The 23,417-nt window shown below is 44.8% G+C and overlaps 1 protein-coding gene across 4 annotated transcripts in view; it reads right to left on the bottom strand.

The window, feature by feature from the left end:
* Frmd4b (FERM domain containing 4B) overlaps positions 1-23,417 on the bottom strand; it is a 363,678-nt gene that overhangs the window by 158,667 nt on the left and 181,594 nt on the right. The window contains exon 1 of one of the 4 annotated variants that reach the window (XM_045133596.1): positions 16,594-16,673. The exons of the other annotated variants lie outside the window; for them this stretch is intronic. Within the exon in view, the coding sequence (XP_044989531.1) occupies positions 16,594-16,617 (24 nt within the window). The 5' untranslated portion in view covers positions 16,618-16,673. Of the gene's footprint in view, positions 1-16,593; positions 16,674-23,417 lie in introns of those variants that run through there. 4 annotated transcript variants of the gene reach the window in all.

Here is a 23,417-nt window from a genome sequence, read left to right as displayed (position 1 = left end):
GCAAATGGCTTTGTCTAGAGACATAATGTACGTCATTCACTTAGTTGTTGTTGTTATTATTATTATTATTATTATTATTATCATTAATTTGCATGTGTGTGCATGCTTGCACATGAGTGGGTTGATTCCAGGTCTTATGTACGGTCAGTGGACAACTCTCCTTTTGCGTTGGTCCTCTCCCATTTACCTCATTTGTGGAAGGGTTTCTCACTCTGTATTTTTGCACTGCTGTTCTTTGCTGTGCTTGCCATGGGTTTTCTGGGAATCCTCCTGTTTCTGCCTGTTTCACTGGTCACTGTCAGTGCACTGGTATTTTAAGTGGCTTTTAAAGTAAGGTGTGGGCATTGAACTTGGGCACACCAGCTTTGGCAGCAAGCACTTTGTCCACTGAACCATTTTCCAAGTCCCATTTACTTATTTAAAAATATTTTTTATGAAAGCGAAAAAGAGAAAGAATTGGCAAGCCAGGGCCTCCAGCCACTGCAATTGAACTCTAGATGTGTGCACCCCCTTACCTTGTACATCTGACTTACATAGGATCTGGGGAATCAAACATGGGTCCTTAGGCTTCACAGGCAAGTGCCTTAATTGCTAAGCCATCTCGCCAACCCTAAAACTATTTTTCATTGGAGTATGTTCACTGTACATGGTACTGAATCTCATAAGGACACTTTCATGCAAGTACATAATGTGCATTGATTATATTCCCCCACCTCATATCCCCTTTCTCTCCTTTTTCACCCTACTTCCTATTTCTAATAGGCCCCTTTGTACCCCAAGACAGTTTTCTTTCTACTTTCATGTCTGCTGTATGAGCGTTTCTGAGAACATGTGAAAGAAATTACTCACTCCAAAGAGGGGAGCCATGACAGAACAAAGAAATGACCCACCCAAGTCTAGGTTGGTGGACTAATCAGTCGGTTCAACTGGAGTTACTTAGAGAAGTATGGGCGAGTGTTTACTTCCAGAAGCAACTTATAGATGGCTGAATAGTGAAGAAGAAATCTCTCCCAGCAACTACCTACTGCTAGTATATCCATAGGAAGCGGGGGGGGGGGGGGGGGCCTCATGAATCACCACCTCCCAGCAGCCATTAGCTGCCTAAAGCCCCTCAGGGAAGGTGGAGCCTCATAACCCCTCCACCAGCAACCCTCTGCAGTCAGTATATCCTTCCAGGGAGGAGCGAGGACCCTCAGGTCCCCTCCCCCACCCCGCAGTGAAACATTAATGGGCCAGGTTGTGTGGTTCGATCACAGATGCTAAGAGTTCAAGAAGGCAAGAACCACGTCGTGCTCGGAGGACAGTGTTCCCCATAATGGCATGCACACATGATTTTATAACATGCCATGTGACATACATTTTCTCCACTGCGTTCTCACAACCACCTTGTGAAATCAACAGTTGTCATTTTCACTTTAACATGGAGGAAAGTTGAGGTGGCAAGAGCTGGAGAACAACTGTCCTGAGGTCCCCCACACCTCCTTGCTGGCCCGGAGGACCGCGGCCAGGGTTCTTTGCCATGAAACCCTACAGGATATTTCTGCTGTTTCTCTTTATTGGAAACCAGCTGTTAGTCTGGATTTTTTAGACGATATGGTACAGTATCAATGAGGAGAGAGAAAGAGGAGAGAGAGAGAGAGAGAACAACTACTAAAAACAGAGAAATGACAAGTGTCACTAAGCAGAGCCCATGGTGTGGTGGGTTTTAATTCCCTTCTGCAGGGCTGGTTAACAGGGAGTGAAGATTTCCAGTGGACTTGGAGAAAATGGAAATTTTGACTTTGGGGTTTATGCCAACAGCAGACACTGTGGTTTGGAAACTTTTTGCTTTGCCAACGGCCAGTTTTCTCTTTTTCCTGTGAAAAACAGCCTATAGGAGGGAGAAGAAGGAGTGTGTCTTTCAAAAATTTGAAAGTAAAGACATGTCCAGCTGAGGGAAAGGCGTTTTCCAATGAGTTCCTGAATAGAAGCCAGCACAGGGCCAGCAGATTATCCAGGGGACCTAAACATGAGCTAATCTTTTATTGTACACACATAGTGTGTGGTTTGTGTGCATGTGTGGATGGGTGTGTGTGGAGGCCAGTGGATTGATTTCAAGTATCTTTTTCAACAATCCTTCACCTTGTTTATTGAAATAGGTTTTCTCACTGCACCTAGAGCTCACCAGTTGGCCTAGTCTCACTAGCTAGGCAGTTCCTGTGGATCCACCTGTCTCTAGCTCCCAAGCACTGGGATTACAAGTGTGCATTCTCATGCCTAAGATTTACATGGGTGCTGGGGATCTGAACTTAGTTCTACACGCTTGAGTAGCAGTTACTTTACTGGCTGAGCCATCTCCCCAGCCCTGTGAACAGATCTTAATTAGAAAATCCAACCGAACACTGATTTTAGAGTTTATGCTTTGCTTATGGAGATAGATGTTTGTTTCCATTCCTCTTAACTCCATCCCAATCTATGATTTGTACTTCTCAGTGCCTCTGGTTTTTGGGATCACACCTTAAGTAGAGGTTTTAAAACACCTCAGGGAGGGCTAGAGAGATGGCTTAGCAGTTAAGCACTTGCCTGTGAAGCCTAAAGACCCTGGTTCGAGGCCCGATTCCCCAGGAACCATGTAAGCCAGATGCACAAGGTAGCCCATGCATCTGGAGTTTGTTTGCAGTGGCTGGAGGCCCTGGTGTGCCCATTCTCTCTCTCAATCTCTCTATATCTGTCTTTCGCTCTGTGTCTGTTGCTCTCAAATAAATGAAAATGAACAAAATATATTTAAAACGCCTCAGGGAGCTTATAATTAATAAAGATGGATTTTATCAGGGATGGAGTCCCTGTGTGCAATTAGTTGGTAGAAATGTCATATTTGGGGAAAGATTTTAGAAAAGCATTACCCAATCAGGAAAACAGAAAAGTTAATTAAACTTGGGAAGAATCCCAACCCTCCCTCTCAGGTGCCAGAGCTTAAACCGTACAAGCCTTGCATATATATGAGGTAGCTGCTCTACTACTGATCTACTCCCCCACCTCAGAAAAAAAAAAAATAATAATGTCGATATCCAGGACTTGTCATACTATCACAGAAGAAATACCACCACTCCTCCTAGAGGCTGCTTGGCATGCAGTCATAAAGCTTCCTGTCAGAAGCAGTGCCACTTGTCTTTCCAGTTCTGCCACTGGATTTTAAGTCTCACAGGACAAGGCTGTTCATTCACTCATTCACTGATGTAGTCTGAGCCCCTGAAAATGGTGCCCAATTCACTGTGGGTGTCAGTAAATATGTACGCAATGAATGAATGAATGAATGAATGAGTACCCTTCATTTCCATCTCTCGCTTCACTTCTGAGGATTTTTTTTTTGCGTTTCCCCCCCACCCACTTACACAATCTAAATCTTATTGACAACTCCTTTCTCTGTTCTTTTACATTCCAGTATAAGATGGAGGAAGTAGCTCAGATGGTAGAGTGCTTGCCTTGCCTGCACTGGGTTCAAATCCCCGGCACGGCATATACCAAGCATGGCGGCGCACACTAGAAGCCTATCGCTTTACAGGTGGAGGCAGGAGGATTAGAAGCACCAAATCACTCTCTGGTCTACACAGCAAGTTCCTGGCCAGTGAGATCTATAAGCTCCGTCACAATCACAGAACACCTTGAATGGGTTCGAGGTGTTACATCGGGATCTTGTGGATGGCTGGCCTTACAACTGTCAGATTCCTCCCACCTGTGGCTGTTCTCCTTGGCTGTGACCTTACCGCCCTGGGCAAGACAGTTCCGGTTTCTCATTCACAAGCAGAACTGAGCACGTGTTATCCTCACCCGCCCTCCTGCCAGCTCTGCAAGTTTCCCCCAGCTTCCCTCCCTCCCAGCTCTGCTCTTTGCTGAGTTCCGTTCGGCCTCCATCGGGGATCTCACTGACATTTGGGGCTGTATCCAGGGAACCAAATATTTTCCCTCTGTGGCCAGCCCCAGCTGTTTCTGACCCCTTGTCGCTTAGAACAGCATTTCTGAAGGGCAAGGAGAGTGGGGCTGTGACATTGAAGAGGCAATGGTCCTTCTGGTAATGGGAGGGAGACAGTGCGTTCTGAAAAACTTACTATACAGTCACAAAATTCTGGTGTGGGCAGAACTCAAGCTGGGTGAACCCCTCAGACCCTCAGGACAAGAACCGCTGGGGAGTGGTCCCTTGGGAGGTGCATGGGTCTGGTGTTTGATCCTGGCCCTGTCTCAAACTCAGGTGAGACGTGTGCTCTCCCCCAGGAACTGCTGTAAAGTAATCATAAATCTGCTTAGCAAATTGCCAGCGGAGACGCAGCAGTTATTAAAGTGGTGGATAGTTTAGCTGCATGCAGGCCGAGGGGACAGAGGTGGTTTAGACTCCAGCTCCATCTCAGCTGCCCGTGTGATTCTGCGTGGATTTCACTCCTCTTGAGCCTTGCTAGCGATCGTCAATACTGTAGCTTTGTTTCACTAGCTGTGGACTCCTTCAGGGTGGATGCTTTCGGAGGCCATGTTTAGGTGCTGGGTAGAAGGTGAACTGTTCTACTGTTTTCTTGAATCCTGAAGGAGAGAAGGAAGCAAGTACTCCTTGCCTTAGAGCCCCCAAAGCATTTTTGAGACAGGGTCTCATGTTGCCCAGGCTAGCCTCCAACTTGCTGCCTGCCTCCACTTCCCAAGCACCCGTTAGTTTGTGAGATCTCACCATGTAACCTGCGTCAAGAAGGGGCATGACATCTCTCTGTGGTCACCCAGCTAGACAGAGTCAAGACACCCAGAGGGGCACTCCTCTCCACACTTCCAGCCAGTCCTGTGGCCCTTACTGGAGCATTCACCAAAAAGTAAAGTTAAAACCAAACTGAAATATAAGCTAGCATAGTCAATGTGTCTTTCTGTGACTCTTACAATGGGAAGGCTGCCAGGTACGGAAAACACACTTACAAAGTGATTGCAAAACTGGGTCCTGTAGTCCCAGAGCTCCGGAGCCTGAAGCAGGAGAATTAGGACTTTGAAACCAGCCTGGGCTACATATCGAGACTGAGGAGCTGCCAGGAATCTTTAGTGTTCCATCAGGGTGGTTCTGGCCGCCTTGGTGGTTCAGCCTGCCAGTTTCCATAGCCTTTTTATGACACTGAAGTCAATGAAAATAAATTCACTAAAAAATTGAGCAGCCTCAGGGTAGTGGGGAAAACCCCCGGTTATTTGGGCTTGGGAACTTTTCTTTTAGGTCCTGTTACCTTCCTAGAGTCCTGGAGTGTCTAAAGCAGTGGAAGGAAGAGTCTTATCATAGAGAAAGTGCTGTGTTTAAATAAGAAAATTGTTTCCCCATGATGCGAACTGGACTGAAAATGAGGGAAGGAGAGCGGAACCTGGAGGTCAATGGGCCTCTCATCCCTCACTTCATAAGTATCTTGCAGAGGAATTGGAGATACATGTAGAACTTCCATTGTTCCATTGAAATGTCCATCTTTTTTGGTGTTTTAGTCAGTTTGGGCTCTGCTTAGTGCTAGGGAAATTACTATTTCTCTTCCTCTGAAAACATAATCAATTTACATCTGAGACAACTAGGATTTTATTTTTTCCCCTCTGTAATTGGATATGTTTCTATTTTACTGGTTTATTTACTGGTCTTATTTTTCTGGTTACGAAATACCCAACTTCTATCAAATTGTGAACATGGTTCACTGTGCTGGTTTTATTCATTGCTTTGTTTTGATCACTTTCTGGTAATGCATATTTTGTGCCAGGCTCTTAGGGATAAAATAATCATTAATCGTTACATGCTGTGTCAGCAGATGAGTATCAGACATCTGAACTTCATGCCAGAGATGAAGGGGCTAGCTAGAAATTATTTTTATTTTACTTATGGGTCAGGAGACATGTTAAGTAACCTCCTTCTTTTCTAAGATAGGCTAGGAACAGGACTAAGAAAGAGCCTTTCATATCCATGTCCACCAGATCTCTCTGACATGAAGGGAATATTCTAGAATGTGTTGGCTGTTGGATAAGGCTTACAACTCTGAAGATGTGTTAGGCTCAAGGACAGGTTCCAGGGGAAGACAAATGCAACAGGCTGGTTTTAGATCCTCTTGAAACTGAGTGACCTTGGGCAATGAATTAAGCTTTTTGAGCCTCAGTTTTCTCACTTATAAAATGGGATGATGCTATTACCTATACCCTTTGGCACAGGACTTCCTGGTTTTAGAAGAAAATAAACTGGTAAGATTCAAATTCAACAGTTCAGTAAACTTTTTAGGAAGGGTTTTCTCTTCTGCCCTGCCTGACAGATGATCAGAGGTGGGACACAGTCATCTACATGCACAGCAAACTATGATAACAGTCATTCGATAAGCACCAGACTCAAATTTCAGCCCCAGTGACTTACTGGCTATATGATTAACATCTGTTCATGTAATTACAAATGATTATCAAGCTCTTATTGTGTTCTAGACACTATAATAGACTCCGGAGACTCACAGGTGACATATGCCCCGTAAAGTAACCTTGTTCCTGTCTTATAGAAGGAAACCACTAGAAGACAGACAAACCAAGCCACAGTATGATTTCGGATGTTGAAAGTACCACACAAATAGGAACACAGAATAATGTGATGTGGGGGAGTTGTTTTAGATAAGCCAGGAAGGGGCTGTCGGAGGAGGTAACCTTTAATCTGTGATAATAATGCAGAGTCAGCCTTAGGAACAGCTGGGAAAAGAACATTCCAGAGAAAGAGCACCAAGAAATACAAAGACCATGGGGAACTTGCTTTGTCTAAGACAGTGTTGCACAAGGTTTTTTTGTTTTTTTTTTAATCATCTTTCTACCATTATTATATTCAAGGACTTTTCTAAACAATTTCCTCCCCCATGAGATTTAACCACAGAGAGACATTTAATGTCTATTGGATAGGACAAAGCCTTGAAGAGTCACAGACTCTTGCAATGTCTTTAATTTTTTTTTTTTTTAACCCTTCAAGAAGTAATTTTCACTCTCTGGTGGAGTCAAGGCATCCATGTAGAATGCAGAGGTTAAGAAGAAAAAAAAAAACAACTGGCAGTAAATGTAGGTGAACCTTGGTCACATGAGTCAATGAGGGGCTCATCAGTGGTTCCCAAAGGTTGAACCCTGGACTAGCTGCAGCAACTGAGGCGCAGCGGTGTCAGGCAGAGCTGGTAAAAGCTCCGCTTGGCATCCTGCAATCTGTGTCTTTGCAGCTGTTCTATCTGATGCATGCTGAAGACAGAGTCAACCAGGTCAGAATGTTCACTGCACCGTGGGCCACAGTAGAGTATGAGACTTGAGGCAAAAATGCAGGGAAAACCTCTGGTGGCTCTGAGGTGTGGAGAAGACAACTTGAGGACATTTTTAAAGGCCAACTCTCGTTATTGTGTGAAGAGACTGGAGGAGGGGCCAAAGACAGAAGAGAGAGCACTAATCTGGGAAGCTTTTGCCCTGACCTTCGGCTGCACAACCAAGATAGCAACGTGTGAGTGTGCTGACCACCACCTGACTGCACAGCCTAACTCGGTGAATTGTGGGTTCTGTGAGCTATGTCTCTTTATATCTTAATGATGATTTTTAAAAAAAAATGAAATAGGGCTGGGGAGATAGATCAGCAGTTAGTAGAGCTTGCTTGCAAAGCCTGCCAGACAGGGTTCAATTCCCCAGGATCCACATAGAGTCAGATGCACAAAGTGGTGCATGCGTCTAGTGGCCCTGCTGCATCATACACATACATTCATAAATACTCAGCAGGCGTAGTGAGCGCTCTACAAATATTAAAACTTCTGTTTTGACCTTTAATTCTCTCCACCAAACTCATGAGTTCATATCTGAATACATATCCTCCATTCCCCCACCCCCCTTTTTTTTTTTTGGTTTTTCGAAGTAGGGTCTCACTCTAGCCCAGGCTGACCTGGAATTCACTATGGAGTCTCAGGGTGGCCTCGAACTCATGGCGATTCTCTTACCTCTGCCTCCCGAGTGCTGGGATTAAAGGCATGCACCACCACACCTGGCTTCCATGCCCCTTTTTGATCCTTCCTAATAGTGCCATCATGACCAATCCATTGGTGTGACTATCTGGTAAACCCTTCACATGTTTACAAGCCTGTTTCGGGTCAGGTGAAGGTCCCTGGCTGTCTGTTTGACTTCCTTTCATTTTCATTTGTTTTCTTCAGTGAGATTTAATTGTTGGCCCAGAAATGAAACTTAACGTAAAATCCAAGTTTGAGGGATAGTTTCATAATTAACTCGGGGCCGTTGTTATGTTTGTACAACGAGAAGCGCTTGATGCAAAGAGGCAAGACAGTCTGGGAGAGAGCGCCAGGTGCCCTGGGTGTAAGGCCTCACTGTGACACAAGCTAGTGAGGCCTTGGGCAAGTCATCTGCTTCCTGAGAGTCTGTTTCTTTTCTTTATCTGTTATACACTGGTGACAACGATATTGACCTCTAAGAGGCCAGACTTCAAGGGGATTATACACGAGACTGTCCAGCATAGTGCCCAGCCTTCACTGTCAGCCATGATGACCACTAATGATTGAAACTGCCGCAGAGATCTGTAGCTTCCTCGGCCATGGAGGCAGTACCGCTCTACAGACCTCCGGCAAGGTGGAACACACTTTGGCTTGGGATAGACATCAGTGGAACAAGCAGCTGCATCGGATACAATGGACCCAAGTTCTCTGTATATGTAACATTACACTGATCTGAGATAATCCAGCCAACCCCGGAGAACACCTCTGCATGTCTTCAGGTCACAAGCACAGGGATCCCTGAGAGGGTATCTTCATGAGGGTGTGTGGTCAGCTTCAGATCTGACCTCGCTTGGAAAATAGTTCCTACTCCTTACTCAGCCTACTATACCTGGCACTGCTAGATCCTGCCCCTTTCTCCCCTAGTTTTGTCCCGATTTTTCCTCATCTCTGGGCTCCAATGTGGGGACAGAGCCAGGTTGATTCATTTCATCTTTAAGCCCATAGATTAAAACTCATTTTCTCATAAGCAACATTGTTGAATGGTTATGGATTAAGGATTGGATCTGACCATTGACCACTGAGAGTTGAATTACTGGCTTAAATGATATATTTTTTTAAAGAAAACTACTCACTTATCTATTAATTCAAGGTCTCAAGATTATGGGCAAACCAGGCCTTTAATCCCAGCACTTGGGAGGTAGAGGTAGGAGGACCACTGAGTGATAATCTACCTCAAAATAAAAAAAAAAAAAAGTCAATGAGGTAGTTAATGAGAGGAACAATACAAGTACATCAAATAGAGGAGGGAAACTGCAGATTATGGGAGTTAGTTGTTACTGTCCACGATAGCATAACACACTATCCCATGACTAGAGAGAGGTAGATCTGAGCTGTACCATGACACTTTTTTAATAGTCTCTCCCTCTAGCCCAGGCTGACCTCAGGCTCATGGTTCTTGGCCTACCCAATGGTGAGATGAAAGGAGTGTACCACCATATCTGGCTTTTTACCATGACATAAATTGACTCAGGTGTCAGATACCATGGATTATATATTGGAAATGCACCTACTTGTGTGTGGGATGAATAGCTGGAGGGCTTCTTGGGACTACCCAGGGTTTGAAGAAATGCTAGAGTCACCCTGTATGTCACATTCCGGCTTACATGTTTTACACCCACTATCACCATGGGCAGCTGGCCCCAGGTTTTCTAGTCTGCATGACTGAGAGAAGACTGGGATGTCTGGAGGCTTAGGTGAGCTGATGTGTGGCCTGCTGGAAGAGACCAAGGCTCCACACGCCCTGAATGTGTGTCGTTCATTCCTTCAGCTTCCTATACTTCTCTTTGTGGCCCTTGCCACAGACGTAACTAAATAACACTATATTTCCTTCTTGACCAAAGGGCTCCAGGGGCTCTATCTCTCTTCTTAGCCACAGTTGACCCATCCAGTCCTGAGCATACTCTTTGCAAAACAGACTACTAAGTACACACCTGCAGAAGATAAACATGCTTTTGTCTATTTATTTTAGAAAAATTGGGCAGACAAAATGGTATTTGTTTTCATATAAAATATTTAACAAGCAGGGAATGATGACCCATGATTATAATCTCAGTTCTTAGGGAGGCTGAGGCAAAAAGATCAGTAGCCTGAGATTAACTTGGAATATACAGTGAGTTCAAGACCAGCCTGAAATATGTAAATGGGACCATGTCTCAACTCTACCCATGCCTCAACTGTTGACAATAAGAGAAATAACCTAGGATATCATAAGTCACAAATGCATCAATAATTTCTTGTTTGCTTTTTTTTTTTTTTTTTGTGGTAGGGTCTCACTCTAGCCTACGCTAACCTAGAACTCACTGTGTAGTCTCAGGCTGGCCTCAAGCACACAGCGATCCTCCTACCTCTGCCTCCCAAGTGTTGGGATTAGAGGCATGCGCCACCTCGCCCAGCTTCGTGTAGTGTTTCTTTTAACAAGAGGAGAAATGGCCAAAGCACAGCAAGAGAGGCGGCACAATGGGTCTCAGTGCTGGCTTAATAAAGTGGAGTGATGCACCTTAAGAGGCACTTGGGAATGGACATGGTTACCCGAGCAACCTCCTTTTCTTCCGACTCAAGTACAATGATTACTGCAGCATCTCTGCAGATTTACAGCCGAATCCCCTAAAGCCAGTGGCTGTTCTAATGGTGAACACAGCAATTACTTTCAGGTCCCGCTAAGGTGACCTTACTCTCAACTCAACGCAAAGCCAAGGACCAAGAGGACGCCTGCCGCCTCAGTACCTGCTTGTTGCTGATGGGGTGATTCTTGCCCCCAGAGAAGCAGCAGAAATAGCTACAAGAGAGGTGACAGGCCTAACTCTTGTGTGTGAAACACCTTCTCACAGCCCAGGTCACCGCCCCGACACTTAGCTCAAATCAGGCTAGGGGCAAACACTGCAACAAGGTGCATATCTGGGGGATTTCTATGATGTGAATGTGTCTGCTCCGACATCCAGGTGCTGCTCATGTGACAGAACTGAGAGATAAGCTCTTCAGGGGTGCTTAGGGGTGAGTCTGTCCCCTTCTCAATGGGAAGAAGAGCCTTGTCAAAGAGACCTGGTGCAGCACTTGACTGGCCTCCTGGCTTGCTCCTCTCCCTTCTCCCATTTGAGAATGCAGCCTGAAGAACCCCACCACATCAAATGCTGGCACCTGAATTTTGGGGTTCCAAGCCTCCACCTTAAGAACTTGTTTCTATCTTTAAGAAGTCTCCAGAGTCAGGTATTCAGCTGTACAGAACAAATGGACTAAGACAGGCATCATATTGAGGATGAACATCTTGCCATTCTCTCGAAGACAGTTGACTTAAGACTGTAGACCACAGACTGTTAATGAGGTAGAAGAATTTGCAACACTGTTTCCCCCAAGTGGAAGCAAAATATGTTGGTGAGATTCCAAGAAGACTTGCCACAACTTTCATCAAATTTGTGTTGGGTTCATGTCCTTAAAATAGCTGAGAGATGAGTCCTTAAAACACTAACACCTGACTTCAAGCCAAGACCAAAGTCTGCAAAGGACATACTACACTGCCCGCCTCTATGTGTGGCCTTCTGCCCAGTGAATCCAAACAAATTTCTAGAGTCAAGTGGTCTGATGGGTCCAAGCCACCAGTGAATATCTTAACAATGTCAAGAGACTGAGAGATTCATGTGTGGATCCAAAGGAGTCACTTATTCTTATTAAATGCTATTTTTTAAAAAATTATTTATTTATTTATTTGAGAGCAACAGACACAGAGAGAAAGACAGATAGAGGGAGAGAGAGAGAATGGGCGGGCCAGGGCTTCCAGCCTCTGCAAACGAACTCCAGATGCGTGCGCCCCCTTGTGCATCTGGCTAACGTGGGACCTGGGGAACCGAGCCTCGAACCGGGGTCCTTAGGCTTCACAGGCAAGCACTTAACCATTAAGCCATCTCTCCAGCCCAAATGTTATTTTTAATATTTTATTTGTTAGATAGAAAAAGAGAAGGAAGGAAGGAAGGGTGCACATCTGGACACACCATGGCCTCTGGCCACTGCAAACAAACTCCAACTGCTTGTGCCACTTTGTGCATCTGGCTTTACATTGTTACTAGGATGTCAAACCTGGGCCATCAAGCTTTGGGAGAAAGCACATTCAATCACGGAGTCATCTCTCCAGACCCCTGCATACATATTATTAAGTAATACTATCTGTCACCCACTAGGTGCACCTTTAGTGCCAAATTGTAGCTCTATCCCATCAATGCATTACAAGTACAGTTTACTCTCAGAGGTCCAGTCTCTCATCTCAGTTGGTGACTTCTTCCTAGACAGCATCTCAATGTCTGATTCTGGTTAACAAATCACAGTAATTTCTCTATTTTCAACTTCACTTGACCCTATTTGCTTTACCCCATACACCGTCATTGGCTCTAAGGCACCTGGGTCATTATGGTATCTGTTCTGATTTCAGTACTAGGTGAGAAGAAAAACTGGTAGGAAAGAGAGACAGAAGAGAGGAGGAAGGGACAGAAGGAAGGGAGAAAGTGATCGAGACAGTAGAGACAGGAACAACTACAAGTTATTGGGGTGCTAGGGAACTAACCACAAGCAATTTAGAATTAGAGGCAGAATTTCTTTTTTATTAAAAATTTATTATTAGAGATGGACATATTTTGTATGTAAACATCACATGTTGGTACCATACTTTCCCTCCTCTCTGTCCCTTTTCTGAAGAGGCCCTCTTCATTGGGGAGGCAGGTCAACCCCATGGGGATTGTGGGTCATGCATTATGGGGCAGCAGTCGGTTATGGGGGAGTGTGTGTGTGCAAAATGTCTCAACTTGTGTTTCTAACAATCTCTCTGTCTCCTCTTCCAAAAAATTCCCTGAGCCGTACTGGGAGCATTTAAACTCTACTTCAGTGATGGGCACTTAGAAGCCTCTGGATCTCTGGTTTGGTAGGTGTTGAGTGTCTAGAGGCAGAATTTCTAAGCTGAAAAGAAACCTTAGTATGAGCTCCATCTCTGAACCCAGCAACGAGCATTCCGAAACCTGGAGAGGAGAACAACATCTCCAGCTTGTCATTGTGTGGCACAGCCATGCCCACAGCACAGTTCTCTCTCTCTTGCCAGCTGCGCTGCAGAGCCATGCCACACTGTTCTACAGGACAAAGATTCTCCAAGATGGGAGGCCAGCTTTCTGGACCACTTTTACTCCTTACTGAAAACCCTGTTGCCATAGCAGCATAGTTAAGGCTGAGTAATTGATGAAGAGAGTTTTACTGGGGCTGGGGAGACCGATCAACTAGTAAAGTGCTTGCTGGGCAAGCATGAGGACCTGAACTGGGAACTCCAGCACCCACACAGAAGCCAGGCACAGTGGTGTATGCCCATCACCCCAACACTGGGGAGAAGGAAGACAGAAAGGTCCCTCAGGATTGCTGGCTAGTTTGCATAGCTATAACAGTGAGCTCCATGTTGAGTGAGACCCTGTCTCAAGAAGCAATGTGGATGGCAAGTGAGTAAAACACCTGATGTTGACCCCTAGCCCCCATCAGGGACATACATGCACATGTATCTGCACACGTGCACCTGCACACTTCCCACCATCTCAACACTGGGAACTACATTACCCAAGCCATCACAACATCTAATAGGAAAAATAGAGAGAAAACAGTCTAGAAAGAACAAGTATGAACTCTAGTGACTTCTTTGGTTTAATTTATAAACTAAGAATAAAATTAAATCAACAGAAAAGTTAAACCAACACAGAAGAATAGAAATGCACATATCTTTTTTTTCCAGCCCCATACTTCAAAAGGAAAAAAAAAAATCCAAGTATCATAGTAAACATGAACTAGATACAATAGTCTCCTTTTCTTAGACTACTGTGCTGGAATTATAAACCACTTGCCAAACCTGGCCAGATTATACTAGCATATATTAATATGTAGCTTACCCATAACTCAGCTTTATCTCTCCAAGTTAGGGAAATATTTCACATAAAAAATCAGGCAGCTTTCCAACAGTAAGCAACAAGAGAGTTTTAACTAGAGAACCACGGAATCCTATCTCACAGACAAACAAAAGTCTGAGATTTGAGTTCTGATGTCGAAATAGACCTCTGTGAACAGTGTGATACTATGTCCACATTCCCATGACAAACTCAAGGTAAAGTGTCCTAGGCTGGTCTCAAATTCACTATGTAGCTGAGAATGAACTTTAACTTTTAAAAATATTTTATTTACTTATTTATTTGAGGGGGGTGGCAGATAGAGAATGGGCACGCCAGAGTCTCTAGCCACTGTAAATGAACTCCAGACACATGTACCACCTTGTGCATCTAGCTTTACATGGGTACCAAGAATTGAACATGGGTCCTTTGGCTTTGTACTCAAGTGCCTTAACCTCTAATCTATCTCTTCAGCCCAATGTTTAACTTTTGATACTCCTGCCTGCACCTCCCGAGTGCTAGGATTAGAGGCACAAGTCCCTAAACCTGTATATAGTACTAAGGATGGAACATAAACTTTGCGCAAACCATCTACAAACTGAGCTACATCTGCAGCCCAAGAAAGCATTCTTCATTCATGTTTCTTAGACTTCAACTTGTCTCTAGTACTGTAATTCATTGGTATTAGAGATAAGACTGTGGGCTCTTTATCTTGGGAACTTTTGTGCATCAGCCCCTTAGTTTCTGCCAATTCTTGGAAGTTATGCCTCATAGAGAAGAGAACCACAATTTGAATATATCTCCCACATGTCTATTCCAAGACACATGATCCCATGAGAAGGCACTCTTGCTGGCGATTAGGGTTATTTTCTTCCTCACTTCTCTATATCTCGTCAGTCACAAAGCACTGTGTGGGAGGGCACAGCACCTGTCTGCATTCCAGCACTAACAACTTTCTTAGGCTTCAAACAGAGGATCAAGTATACAATATGCTGAAACCCACAGAACACTCCACAAAGTGGATGTCTGAGAGCTAGAGACCCTCTAGAAAGAGCTGTCGTTTCCGAGATCTGAAAGGGCAGCAAACCAAGATGCTCTTCCTCTGTAAGAAACTCCTCTGGTGTGAATCATTTCATGTGGGTCACCATAATACCATTTTGAGAATCCAACATACTGAGGCTACTATATGAAAAAGATCTTTTTTATTGATTTTTTTTAACTGATAGCTTCCATAATTATAGACAATAAACCATGGCAATTCCCTCCCCTGCCCCACTTTCCCCTTTGAAACTCCACTCTCCATCATGTCCCCTCCCCCTCTCAATCAGTCTCCCTTTCATTTTGATGTCATCATCTTTTCCTCCTGTTATGATGGTCTTGTGTAGGTAGTGTCAGGTACTGCGAGGTCATGGATACCCAGGCCATTTTGTGTCTGTTAGAGTGCCCTGTCTTTATCTTTACTATTTTGTCAATTATTAGATACCTTCAGGGTAGGACTGATTAGGGACAAATGAATCATTTCTAAGGCAAAACCATTGTGTATATCCTGATGGGAGGTCTATCCCAGTCCCTATTGTCACTTATTTATTTCCTTAACATTTCTCTTCCTACCCATTCCTACCTACATCCTCCACAGACTTCCTTCTATCCCCAAGAGCTCTGCCGTCTGCTGGATGAGACCATTTCCTCTCTTTTCTGAAGTCTAACCCAGATTTCCCTTCCCTCCCCCACTGCCGTCACCTACCTAACAGGCAGGAAAACTGAACCTGCAGTGTGGAGCTTAACGAGTTTACCACAGCTACCTTTCAAGGGAGGAAAGAACAAAGTACTTCATCTTAATAAGCATGCAGGACTTCCTCTGACAAATTATACAAGTTTTATTAATTAACTGATAGCTATCATAGCTATCCCCCAAAGTGACAACTCCAAGATTTCTACTGTGAGCTACAGAGGAACCACAACGAACCAGACGGGGTGACAGAATTCAGTTGTCCTGCTTTCTCCAGGAAGAGCGAGGTGCACATCAGAGGATCCTTTCAGAGAGGCCACTAATGAGTTCTAGGACACCAGGACTTTTGCTGCCAACTGCCAGATTTAAAAAAAAAAAAAAAATGCAGACAACCCTCATCTTGCTGATGAAATGATTAGTAATTTCAAATCAAAACCCTCTTTGTGCTGGTTGCCTCTCCACTACCCTTCCCATGTCGGGGCACGAACTGGAGTCTTACAAGTGGAAAATAATTAAAAGGAAGGAGAGAAAGGGTAGAAAAAGGGTAAGTTGTGTGAAGTGGATGATAACGTGGAGTGAACATTTCACATCATATACCAAAAGTTCTCAAGAAAAACCAACAAGCCAGCCTTTCAAGCCCTTTAAAGGATCAAAGATCACATGTAAAACATTAACAGGAAATCTCTCCAAAGTATGGGTGGCAAAAAAAACCATCTCCACTTAGGGACCCATCTGGATCTTATCCAGCATGGTTTTACAAAGAGTAATTCTCTGAAGAGGGAAGATAGACATTTCTTATGGTTTCATTTTTTAAAAAGCCAGTTTCTCTAGCTTTAGATTTATATTTGTCCACTCCTATAAAAGGTTACAAATCTGCTTAAGATTTTGCTAAGACAGCATCTGTAATTAGAAGATGTCCGTTAAAAAAAAAAAAAATCACTCTTACCTCTGAACCATGACTGCTGCTCATTTAAAGGGACCAGAGAGAAGCCGCAGGACAAAGAACACATGTATGGAGCTCTGAAGGAGTGCGTATGCGTGGGCTCTCCAACAGGAGCTGGTGGAAGTAAGGACCTACCCCCCCCCCAGCCTTCCGCTGCCATCTAATCTCAAGGAAATGACCTTGTTTGTTGCTTTGATTCGAAACAAAAGCTTTTCAACACCAGTCAGGAGGGACATGGGGGAAAAATTCAAGTCAAAGAGTCTGCTACTTCTTTTGTCCACCAAAGCCTCTCTTCACTACAGATCTAAAATGTATGACAAAGTACTGTTTTCTTAACTTCTCAGCTTCATCCACAGTACACAGGAGGAGTTGAGAAATTACTCAGAGACGGGCTGTGTCAGGTAACACTCCAACTCTGAATCTGGCTCCTTGTCCTGTCTACATTCTGGGTTAGCCTGGGCATTTAGTACATGGAAATAAAAGTAATAATTGACGTGACTTTGCTCCTCAAAGACATCTTGTCCCGTTAGTTTTCCCAGTCAGAAATAAACTCAGAATTCCACAGGATGACATCAGTAACACACGTTGGCACAGGAGATGCCAAGCACAAATGGGATACATTGGCAGAATAGCTATCAGTTCAGAAAATGCTTATTTTATCATTTTCATTTCACAGAATGATTTGCTTTAGAATTACTTGAAGGACAGAAAATATTCAAAATGCATTATACTTCAAGGTGAAATGAGATACACAAAATAGCCAGAAATCAAGGAGCATCACACATTCACTAGTTTTTCTTAGAATAGTTAAGAGCTTGTAACATAATTCTTCCACCCAAGGAGTGTGGGAAGAAGCTTATGGAATTTTGTGCAAGGAAATGTGATAGATAAAGACGCATGTTCTGGAGTAAGGAAGTCCTGGTGTTTTGTGGTATGTCCTTAGGAAAGTTACTTGAGGACCCACTTCCTCCTCTGTAGAATGGAGACAAGAACTCTTCTTTCTTAAGGGGTGTTAGTGGAATTAAACGAGGTAATGCATGCAGAGCACAGAAATGTGGGGGCCTGCAAATAGCCAGTGTTGTAAACAGGCTGAGTTACCTCCCTTTCTACCACCAAGTTCATCCCTCAGAAATGAGGGTGCGGATTTATCTTCGTCATTTCAAAGACTGTCCTTAGACTAAACCACAGTACACTATGTGAGGATGAGCCAGCAGGAAACAGTCTTAGTCAAAGCCAAGTTTGGATGCAGGAAGAGGCTCCTCAGTGGAGTCAGTAGGAAAGATGACTAAGAATTTAATCCAGATTTAGTTATGATTTGGGGACATGTGCCTTTCAACACAAGGAGTCAGATGTTAGAATAAACAACTAGCTTAAAAACTGTTCTAATGGTAACACGTGGGTGGGTTTGCTGTGGAGACCATACATATATATTCCCAGTGTGATGAAATAAGGTCCACGATGTTCTGTCATAGTGCTCCCAGTGAGGCAAATTATACAGATGTTGAACAAGTCATGTGGCTCAGACAAGCTGGGCAGAAGTGAAGATTCTCTGTTTGGGAGGGCTGTGACGATAACTCAGAAAGACTTTCCCATCAGTACCACACAAAATGCAGAACTGGGGTGCAATGATATCATGTCACAAAGAGGAAGAGGGTTAGGATTCTGCCTAGTCTGGCTTTGCTTGCCAACCACACACCCTGGATCTCATCTCTAGCATTGCACCCGCATCTTCCTTTCTCACTGCTCTGGTAAAATATCTGAGAGACAGTAGGTTAAGAAAGGAAGACTTTTCCCACTGAGGAGCATCTCCAATGGAATGGGGGCAGGGACAAGGGAATCCATATGAAATATGCTGGTAAGATAATAATAACAACAACATAAAAAACTTACAAAAAAGAAAGGAAGGGTTTTATTCCCCTTTACAGCTTGGAGGGGAGACATTCCATATTGGTGGGGAGCGTATGGCAGCAGGAGCAAACGGAAGTCACAGTCAAGAAGCCCAGAAGGTAAGTAAGAAGCTGGGCCTGGCTATAACACCTCCACCCCCACCTCACTGGCTTTCTTCCTCCAGCAAGGACTCTACCTTCCAAAGGTTGCACAACCTGCCCAAAAAGTACCACTAGCTAGGGGCCAAATGTTGAACACATGAGCCCACTTTACATTCAAGCCATGATAGCACAAATAGGCCAAAGCACATCCATAAAAGTAGAGTAGTGCTCACATTAGTAATTAGATGATGAATTATCTTGAGTAGTAGGCTGCTCTAATATTTCTATTCTTGCAGCATTTTAGGACTCTTTTTTCCTGAGCAACAAAGCTGTTAGGATGAGAGCCTGTGGCTATCAGGATACTGTCCACCATGCAAGAAGGTCAGAGACAGGCTCCAGTGACAGAGACTGAATAACGAGATGGTATGAAATACAAAGTAATTAAGTCAATCATTTCTATTTGCAGATGGAATGATTCTCTACAGCATGTCAGTTGGTGGGAAAAAGGGCAGGTGGAATCAGACACCCTCAGCCATCTTCCTTCCCTACATGGTTGAAGATCCTGGGCACTAGGCAACAGGAATGGTCAGGCTACAGGTGTAAAGATGGATGACGCCTAGGGGGCCAGGGACAGATTCTGGGTGCTGCGGCTCATGCCTGCAGAGCGAAGCTCTCTGGCAGCAGCACTGTGTGGTACTAGAGGATTGAATTTCAAAGGCCAGAGCAGGAATAGGGCAAAACCCACTCTACCCAAATTGAATTTACTGCCTTTCCTAATACCTCCTGATAAACAGCTATCCCTGGGCAGGATTTACTTGGAATTTTGTTTAAGAAGTCTTAGGCATTCTCTATTATTATAACAACATACGACAGCATGGAGAATTTCTAAAGAATAAAGGTTTACTTGTTCCAAGGTCCTGGGGGACGAGAAGACCCGGAGCCAAGCACTGGCATCTGTTATGTGGCAGCCTTCTTGCTGCATCATAACATGGCAGAGGGCATGATACAAGCAGACCGAGCAAGCTCACTCACTTAACCACTAATGCCACACCACCCTCATGGCCTAGCAACCCTACAGACCTCCCCCCCAGAGCTCCACCCCAAAACGCCATTAGCATGGAATTTGGGGGATTACGTTTCCAACACACGGGATAAACGTTTAAGCCACAGCAGAGTCCCACTGATAATAAAAGGACATCCTGGAAAAGATCCAAGTGAGACATGAGCCTCTGTGAAGCAGTGACTGATGTTGAGACGCAGCCTAGGACCCAGTTACAGGATCACTGGCTCGTGAGCTCGGGCAGGTGCCCTGGTGACTTTCTGGAAACGACTTCCGTTGTCTCCAGAAGTGAAAGAAGAGAAATACACTTAACACTTTAGGGAAGTATGCGAACGCAGGGCCCCAGTTTTTTTTTTTTTTTTTAATTTTATTTATTTATTTGAGAGCGACAGACACAGAGAGAAAGACAGATAGAGGGAGAGAGAGAGAATGGGCGCGCCAGGGCTTCCAGCCTCTGCAAACGAACTCCAGACGCGTGAGCCCCCTTGTGCATCTGGCTAACGTGGGACCTGGGGAACCGAGCCTCGAACCGGGGTCCTTAGGCTTCACAGGCAAGCGCTTAACCGCTAAGCCATCTCTCCAGCCCAGGGCCCCAGTTTAAAAAGAAAATCATTTGTATATGTGTGTGTGTGTGTGTGCCTCTGTGTGTACACATGTGTGTACATATGTGTATACATGTGCCAGGGCTGCTGCTGCTGCTGCAAACCCACACCTGATGCTTGCACGACGTTTTGTCACGTTTTGTTATGTAGGTGGCTGAGGAATTGAACCTTGCCCTGTAGGCTTTGCAAGCAAGTACCGTTAGTTACTGAGACATCTTCCCAGCCCCGGGGCCTCAACATTTAAAAGAATGTGGTCTTAGGTTCCTTATAGGAAACCATGCATTTATAACTAAGCTATCCCTTCCATGACACAGCGCTTTTTTATGCCAAGCAAATGCCAAACACACCATAAAATCCCAGCATAGTCAGTGTGCTGCAGCTTTCCCAAACTACGGATCTGCCACAAACTAAGACGATGAACTGTAAGACCGGTGTGTCTCCCAAAAGGTATAGGACTGCACGAAATAAAAGCAGTATTTCCTTACAAACCCCTCTTCTTTCTCTAATTCAACCTCTAGAACTAGCTTGCTGTAGTTCAAACATCACTCAAGTACTGAGCACACACAGAGGTGCTGTGAGCAATCAAAGAGGAGAATACCATGTCCTAACTTAAAACCACGTGAACTTGGGGCACCCCCCCAAAAAAAGAGCATAACTACTGTGTTGTCACCTTCTCAGCAACCCCACAGTTCGGGAAATGCATCCTTTCCACGCTTGCTGTTGTGTGGTCATCATAACCAGCCCTTACATATTCCACACACATCCATTCATCCTGGCAACTAGTACTTTGGATGTCATTTAGGCACCAGAATGGGCATCATGGATGTGTGGGTCAATCTTGGGGTCCCATAGCATTCCAGATCCAGAGGGCTTCGTATTTGGCAAAATGTTTGGTTGTCTCATTATGTTCTTAAGACTATTTATTTATGATAATTATTTGGTCTGGTGATGGGGATCAAACTTCGTGTCTTGTGTATGTTAGAAAAACACCAGTGAGCATCATTTCCCAGCCTTGGGCTTTTGAAATAGGGTCTCTCTGTGTAACCCAGGCTGATCCTGAACTCATGTCCCTCCTACCTCTACTGTGTGAGAACTGGGATTACAAACCTGAGCCACCATACTTGGCTGTCAATGCTTATTTTTAAGTTTTATTTTTGTTTATTTTTATTTATTTACTTGAAAGTGACAGTCAGAGAGAGAGAGAGAAAGAGAGAGAGAGAGAAAGAGGCAGAGAGAATGGGCACATCAGGGCCTCCAGCCACTGCATATGTACTCCTGATGCATGTGCCAACTTGTGCATCTGTCTTAAGTGGGTACTGGGGAATCAAGCCTTGAACCTGGGACCTTGGGCTTCCAGGCAAGCACTTAACTGCTAAGCCACCTCGCCAGCCTGGCTCTCAATGCTTTCTGAAAAAGGAGTTGTATGCGTTCTGCATTGGGCCCCATCAATGTTATAGCGAGTTCTGCCTGGTAGTGTCCTAGGTGGTGAGGACATAGAGATGAGTAGGTGAGATATCTGGAGAGTGCCAAGAGATCAAAATCAGGGCTGGGGAGATGGCTCAGGCCATAAATTGCTGGCTGTGCAAGCATACATTGGGATCCCAGCACCCACATGAAAACCAGACCTGGAAGGGCACCTGCCACCCGAGCGCTGGGAAAATGCAGACAGAGGATCCCTGGGGCTTGCTGGCCAGCTAGTCTGACCAAATTGGTGAGCTCCAGCTTCAAGGAGAGACTGGTGGAGGACTGGAGGGATGGCCCAGTGGTTGATGCACTTGCCTGCACAGACTGACAGCCTTGGCTCGATACCCTAGGACCCACGTACAGCCAGATGCACGAAGTGACGCATGCATCTGGAACTTGCAGTGGTTAGAGGCCCTGGTGCATCCATTCTCTCTCTCCGTCCCTCCTCACCCCTCCTTCCAAGTAAATACATAAATAAAATATTTTAAAAAATAAGGTGGAGGGCTGGAGAGATGGCTTAGCGGTTAAGCGCTTGCCTGTGAAGCCTAAGGACCCCGGTTCGAGGCTCGGTTCCCCAGGTCCCACGTTAGCCAGATGCACAAGGGGGCGCACACGTCTGGAGTTCGTTTGCAGAGGCTGGAAGCCCTGGCGCGCCCATTCTCTCTCTCTCCCTCTATCTGTCTTTCTCTCTGAGTCTGTCGCTCTCAAATAAATAAATTAATTAATTAATTAAAAAAAAATAAGGTGGAGAGTGATTGAGAAAATTCCTGACATTGACCTCCAGTCTCCACTTGCACGCATATGCATATGCATATGCATGCACTCCTCCCCACTCGCGTGCATGCGTACCACACATGCGCACACACACAAAAAATAAATAATAAAAAGAAATAAGTAATGCATGACATGATTCGGTTGAGGATAAAGCCTATGTATAATGTATATATAGCAGAAATCATGATGAAGAGGGCAAGAGGGAAGGCTGGGCAGGAAAAGGCACGGGGAGGCAGATATTGCAATGCTTTTTTTTCTGTTTCGGGAGGCGGAGACCCAGGCGAAGGAGCCGCTCTGGGGTCTCTGGGGCTGAGGGCAAGACTGATTTACTTTCTTCAGCCTTCACGACATGGCACCTGGAAAGCTCTCAGCAGCTACTTGAATGAAAAGGACTGTGTTTGGAAAGGAAAATCACCAACTACAGAAAATTAGTTCATAATTTACCAAACACCGGGCCTGACCAATGAGGAACAGTCAGAGTTTATTTAAGGTCTCTCCCCGAGGTCACATGCTGTAGCCATTGGAGGGATACACTGTGTCCAGGAAAAACAGCCCCATGGAAAAGTCTGTTACTCATGTTCCCTTCCAGGCAGAAAAAAAGAGAGAGAGAGAAGTTTCTTGTGCAGGGTGGATTCTCTTGCCTTCTTAAAACCACAAATGGAAAAGCAGAGGTGAAAAGGCATTGAGGTGTGGGCGGCTGTGGGGGAGCAGCCAGGGCAGCCTTGCATTTTCTTCCTGTCTGTTTCAGAAGATGGGACTATGGTGCTGGATTTGCCCTCACCCCAGGCACAGGCAGCTTTTCAGGTGATGGACACATGCTTTGTGAAATCTAACAACATCCTCGGGTTTGGAAAAACAAAGATAAAAAGGCCTTTGAAGTTCATGTTTGAAATCCATGAGGACCTGAGGCTCAGCGAAGTAGATCTCCAAAGAGCTCCC

Source organism: Jaculus jaculus, chromosome 14 (genome assembly GCF_020740685.1).
Source record: "Jaculus jaculus isolate mJacJac1 chromosome 14, mJacJac1.mat.Y.cur, whole genome shotgun sequence".
In the NCBI taxonomy this organism is placed as follows: domain Eukaryota; kingdom Metazoa; phylum Chordata; class Mammalia; order Rodentia; family Dipodidae; genus Jaculus; species Jaculus jaculus.
The sequence above is the reverse complement of the archived record's forward strand: the minus strand, read 5'-3'. Positions and strand labels throughout refer to the sequence as shown.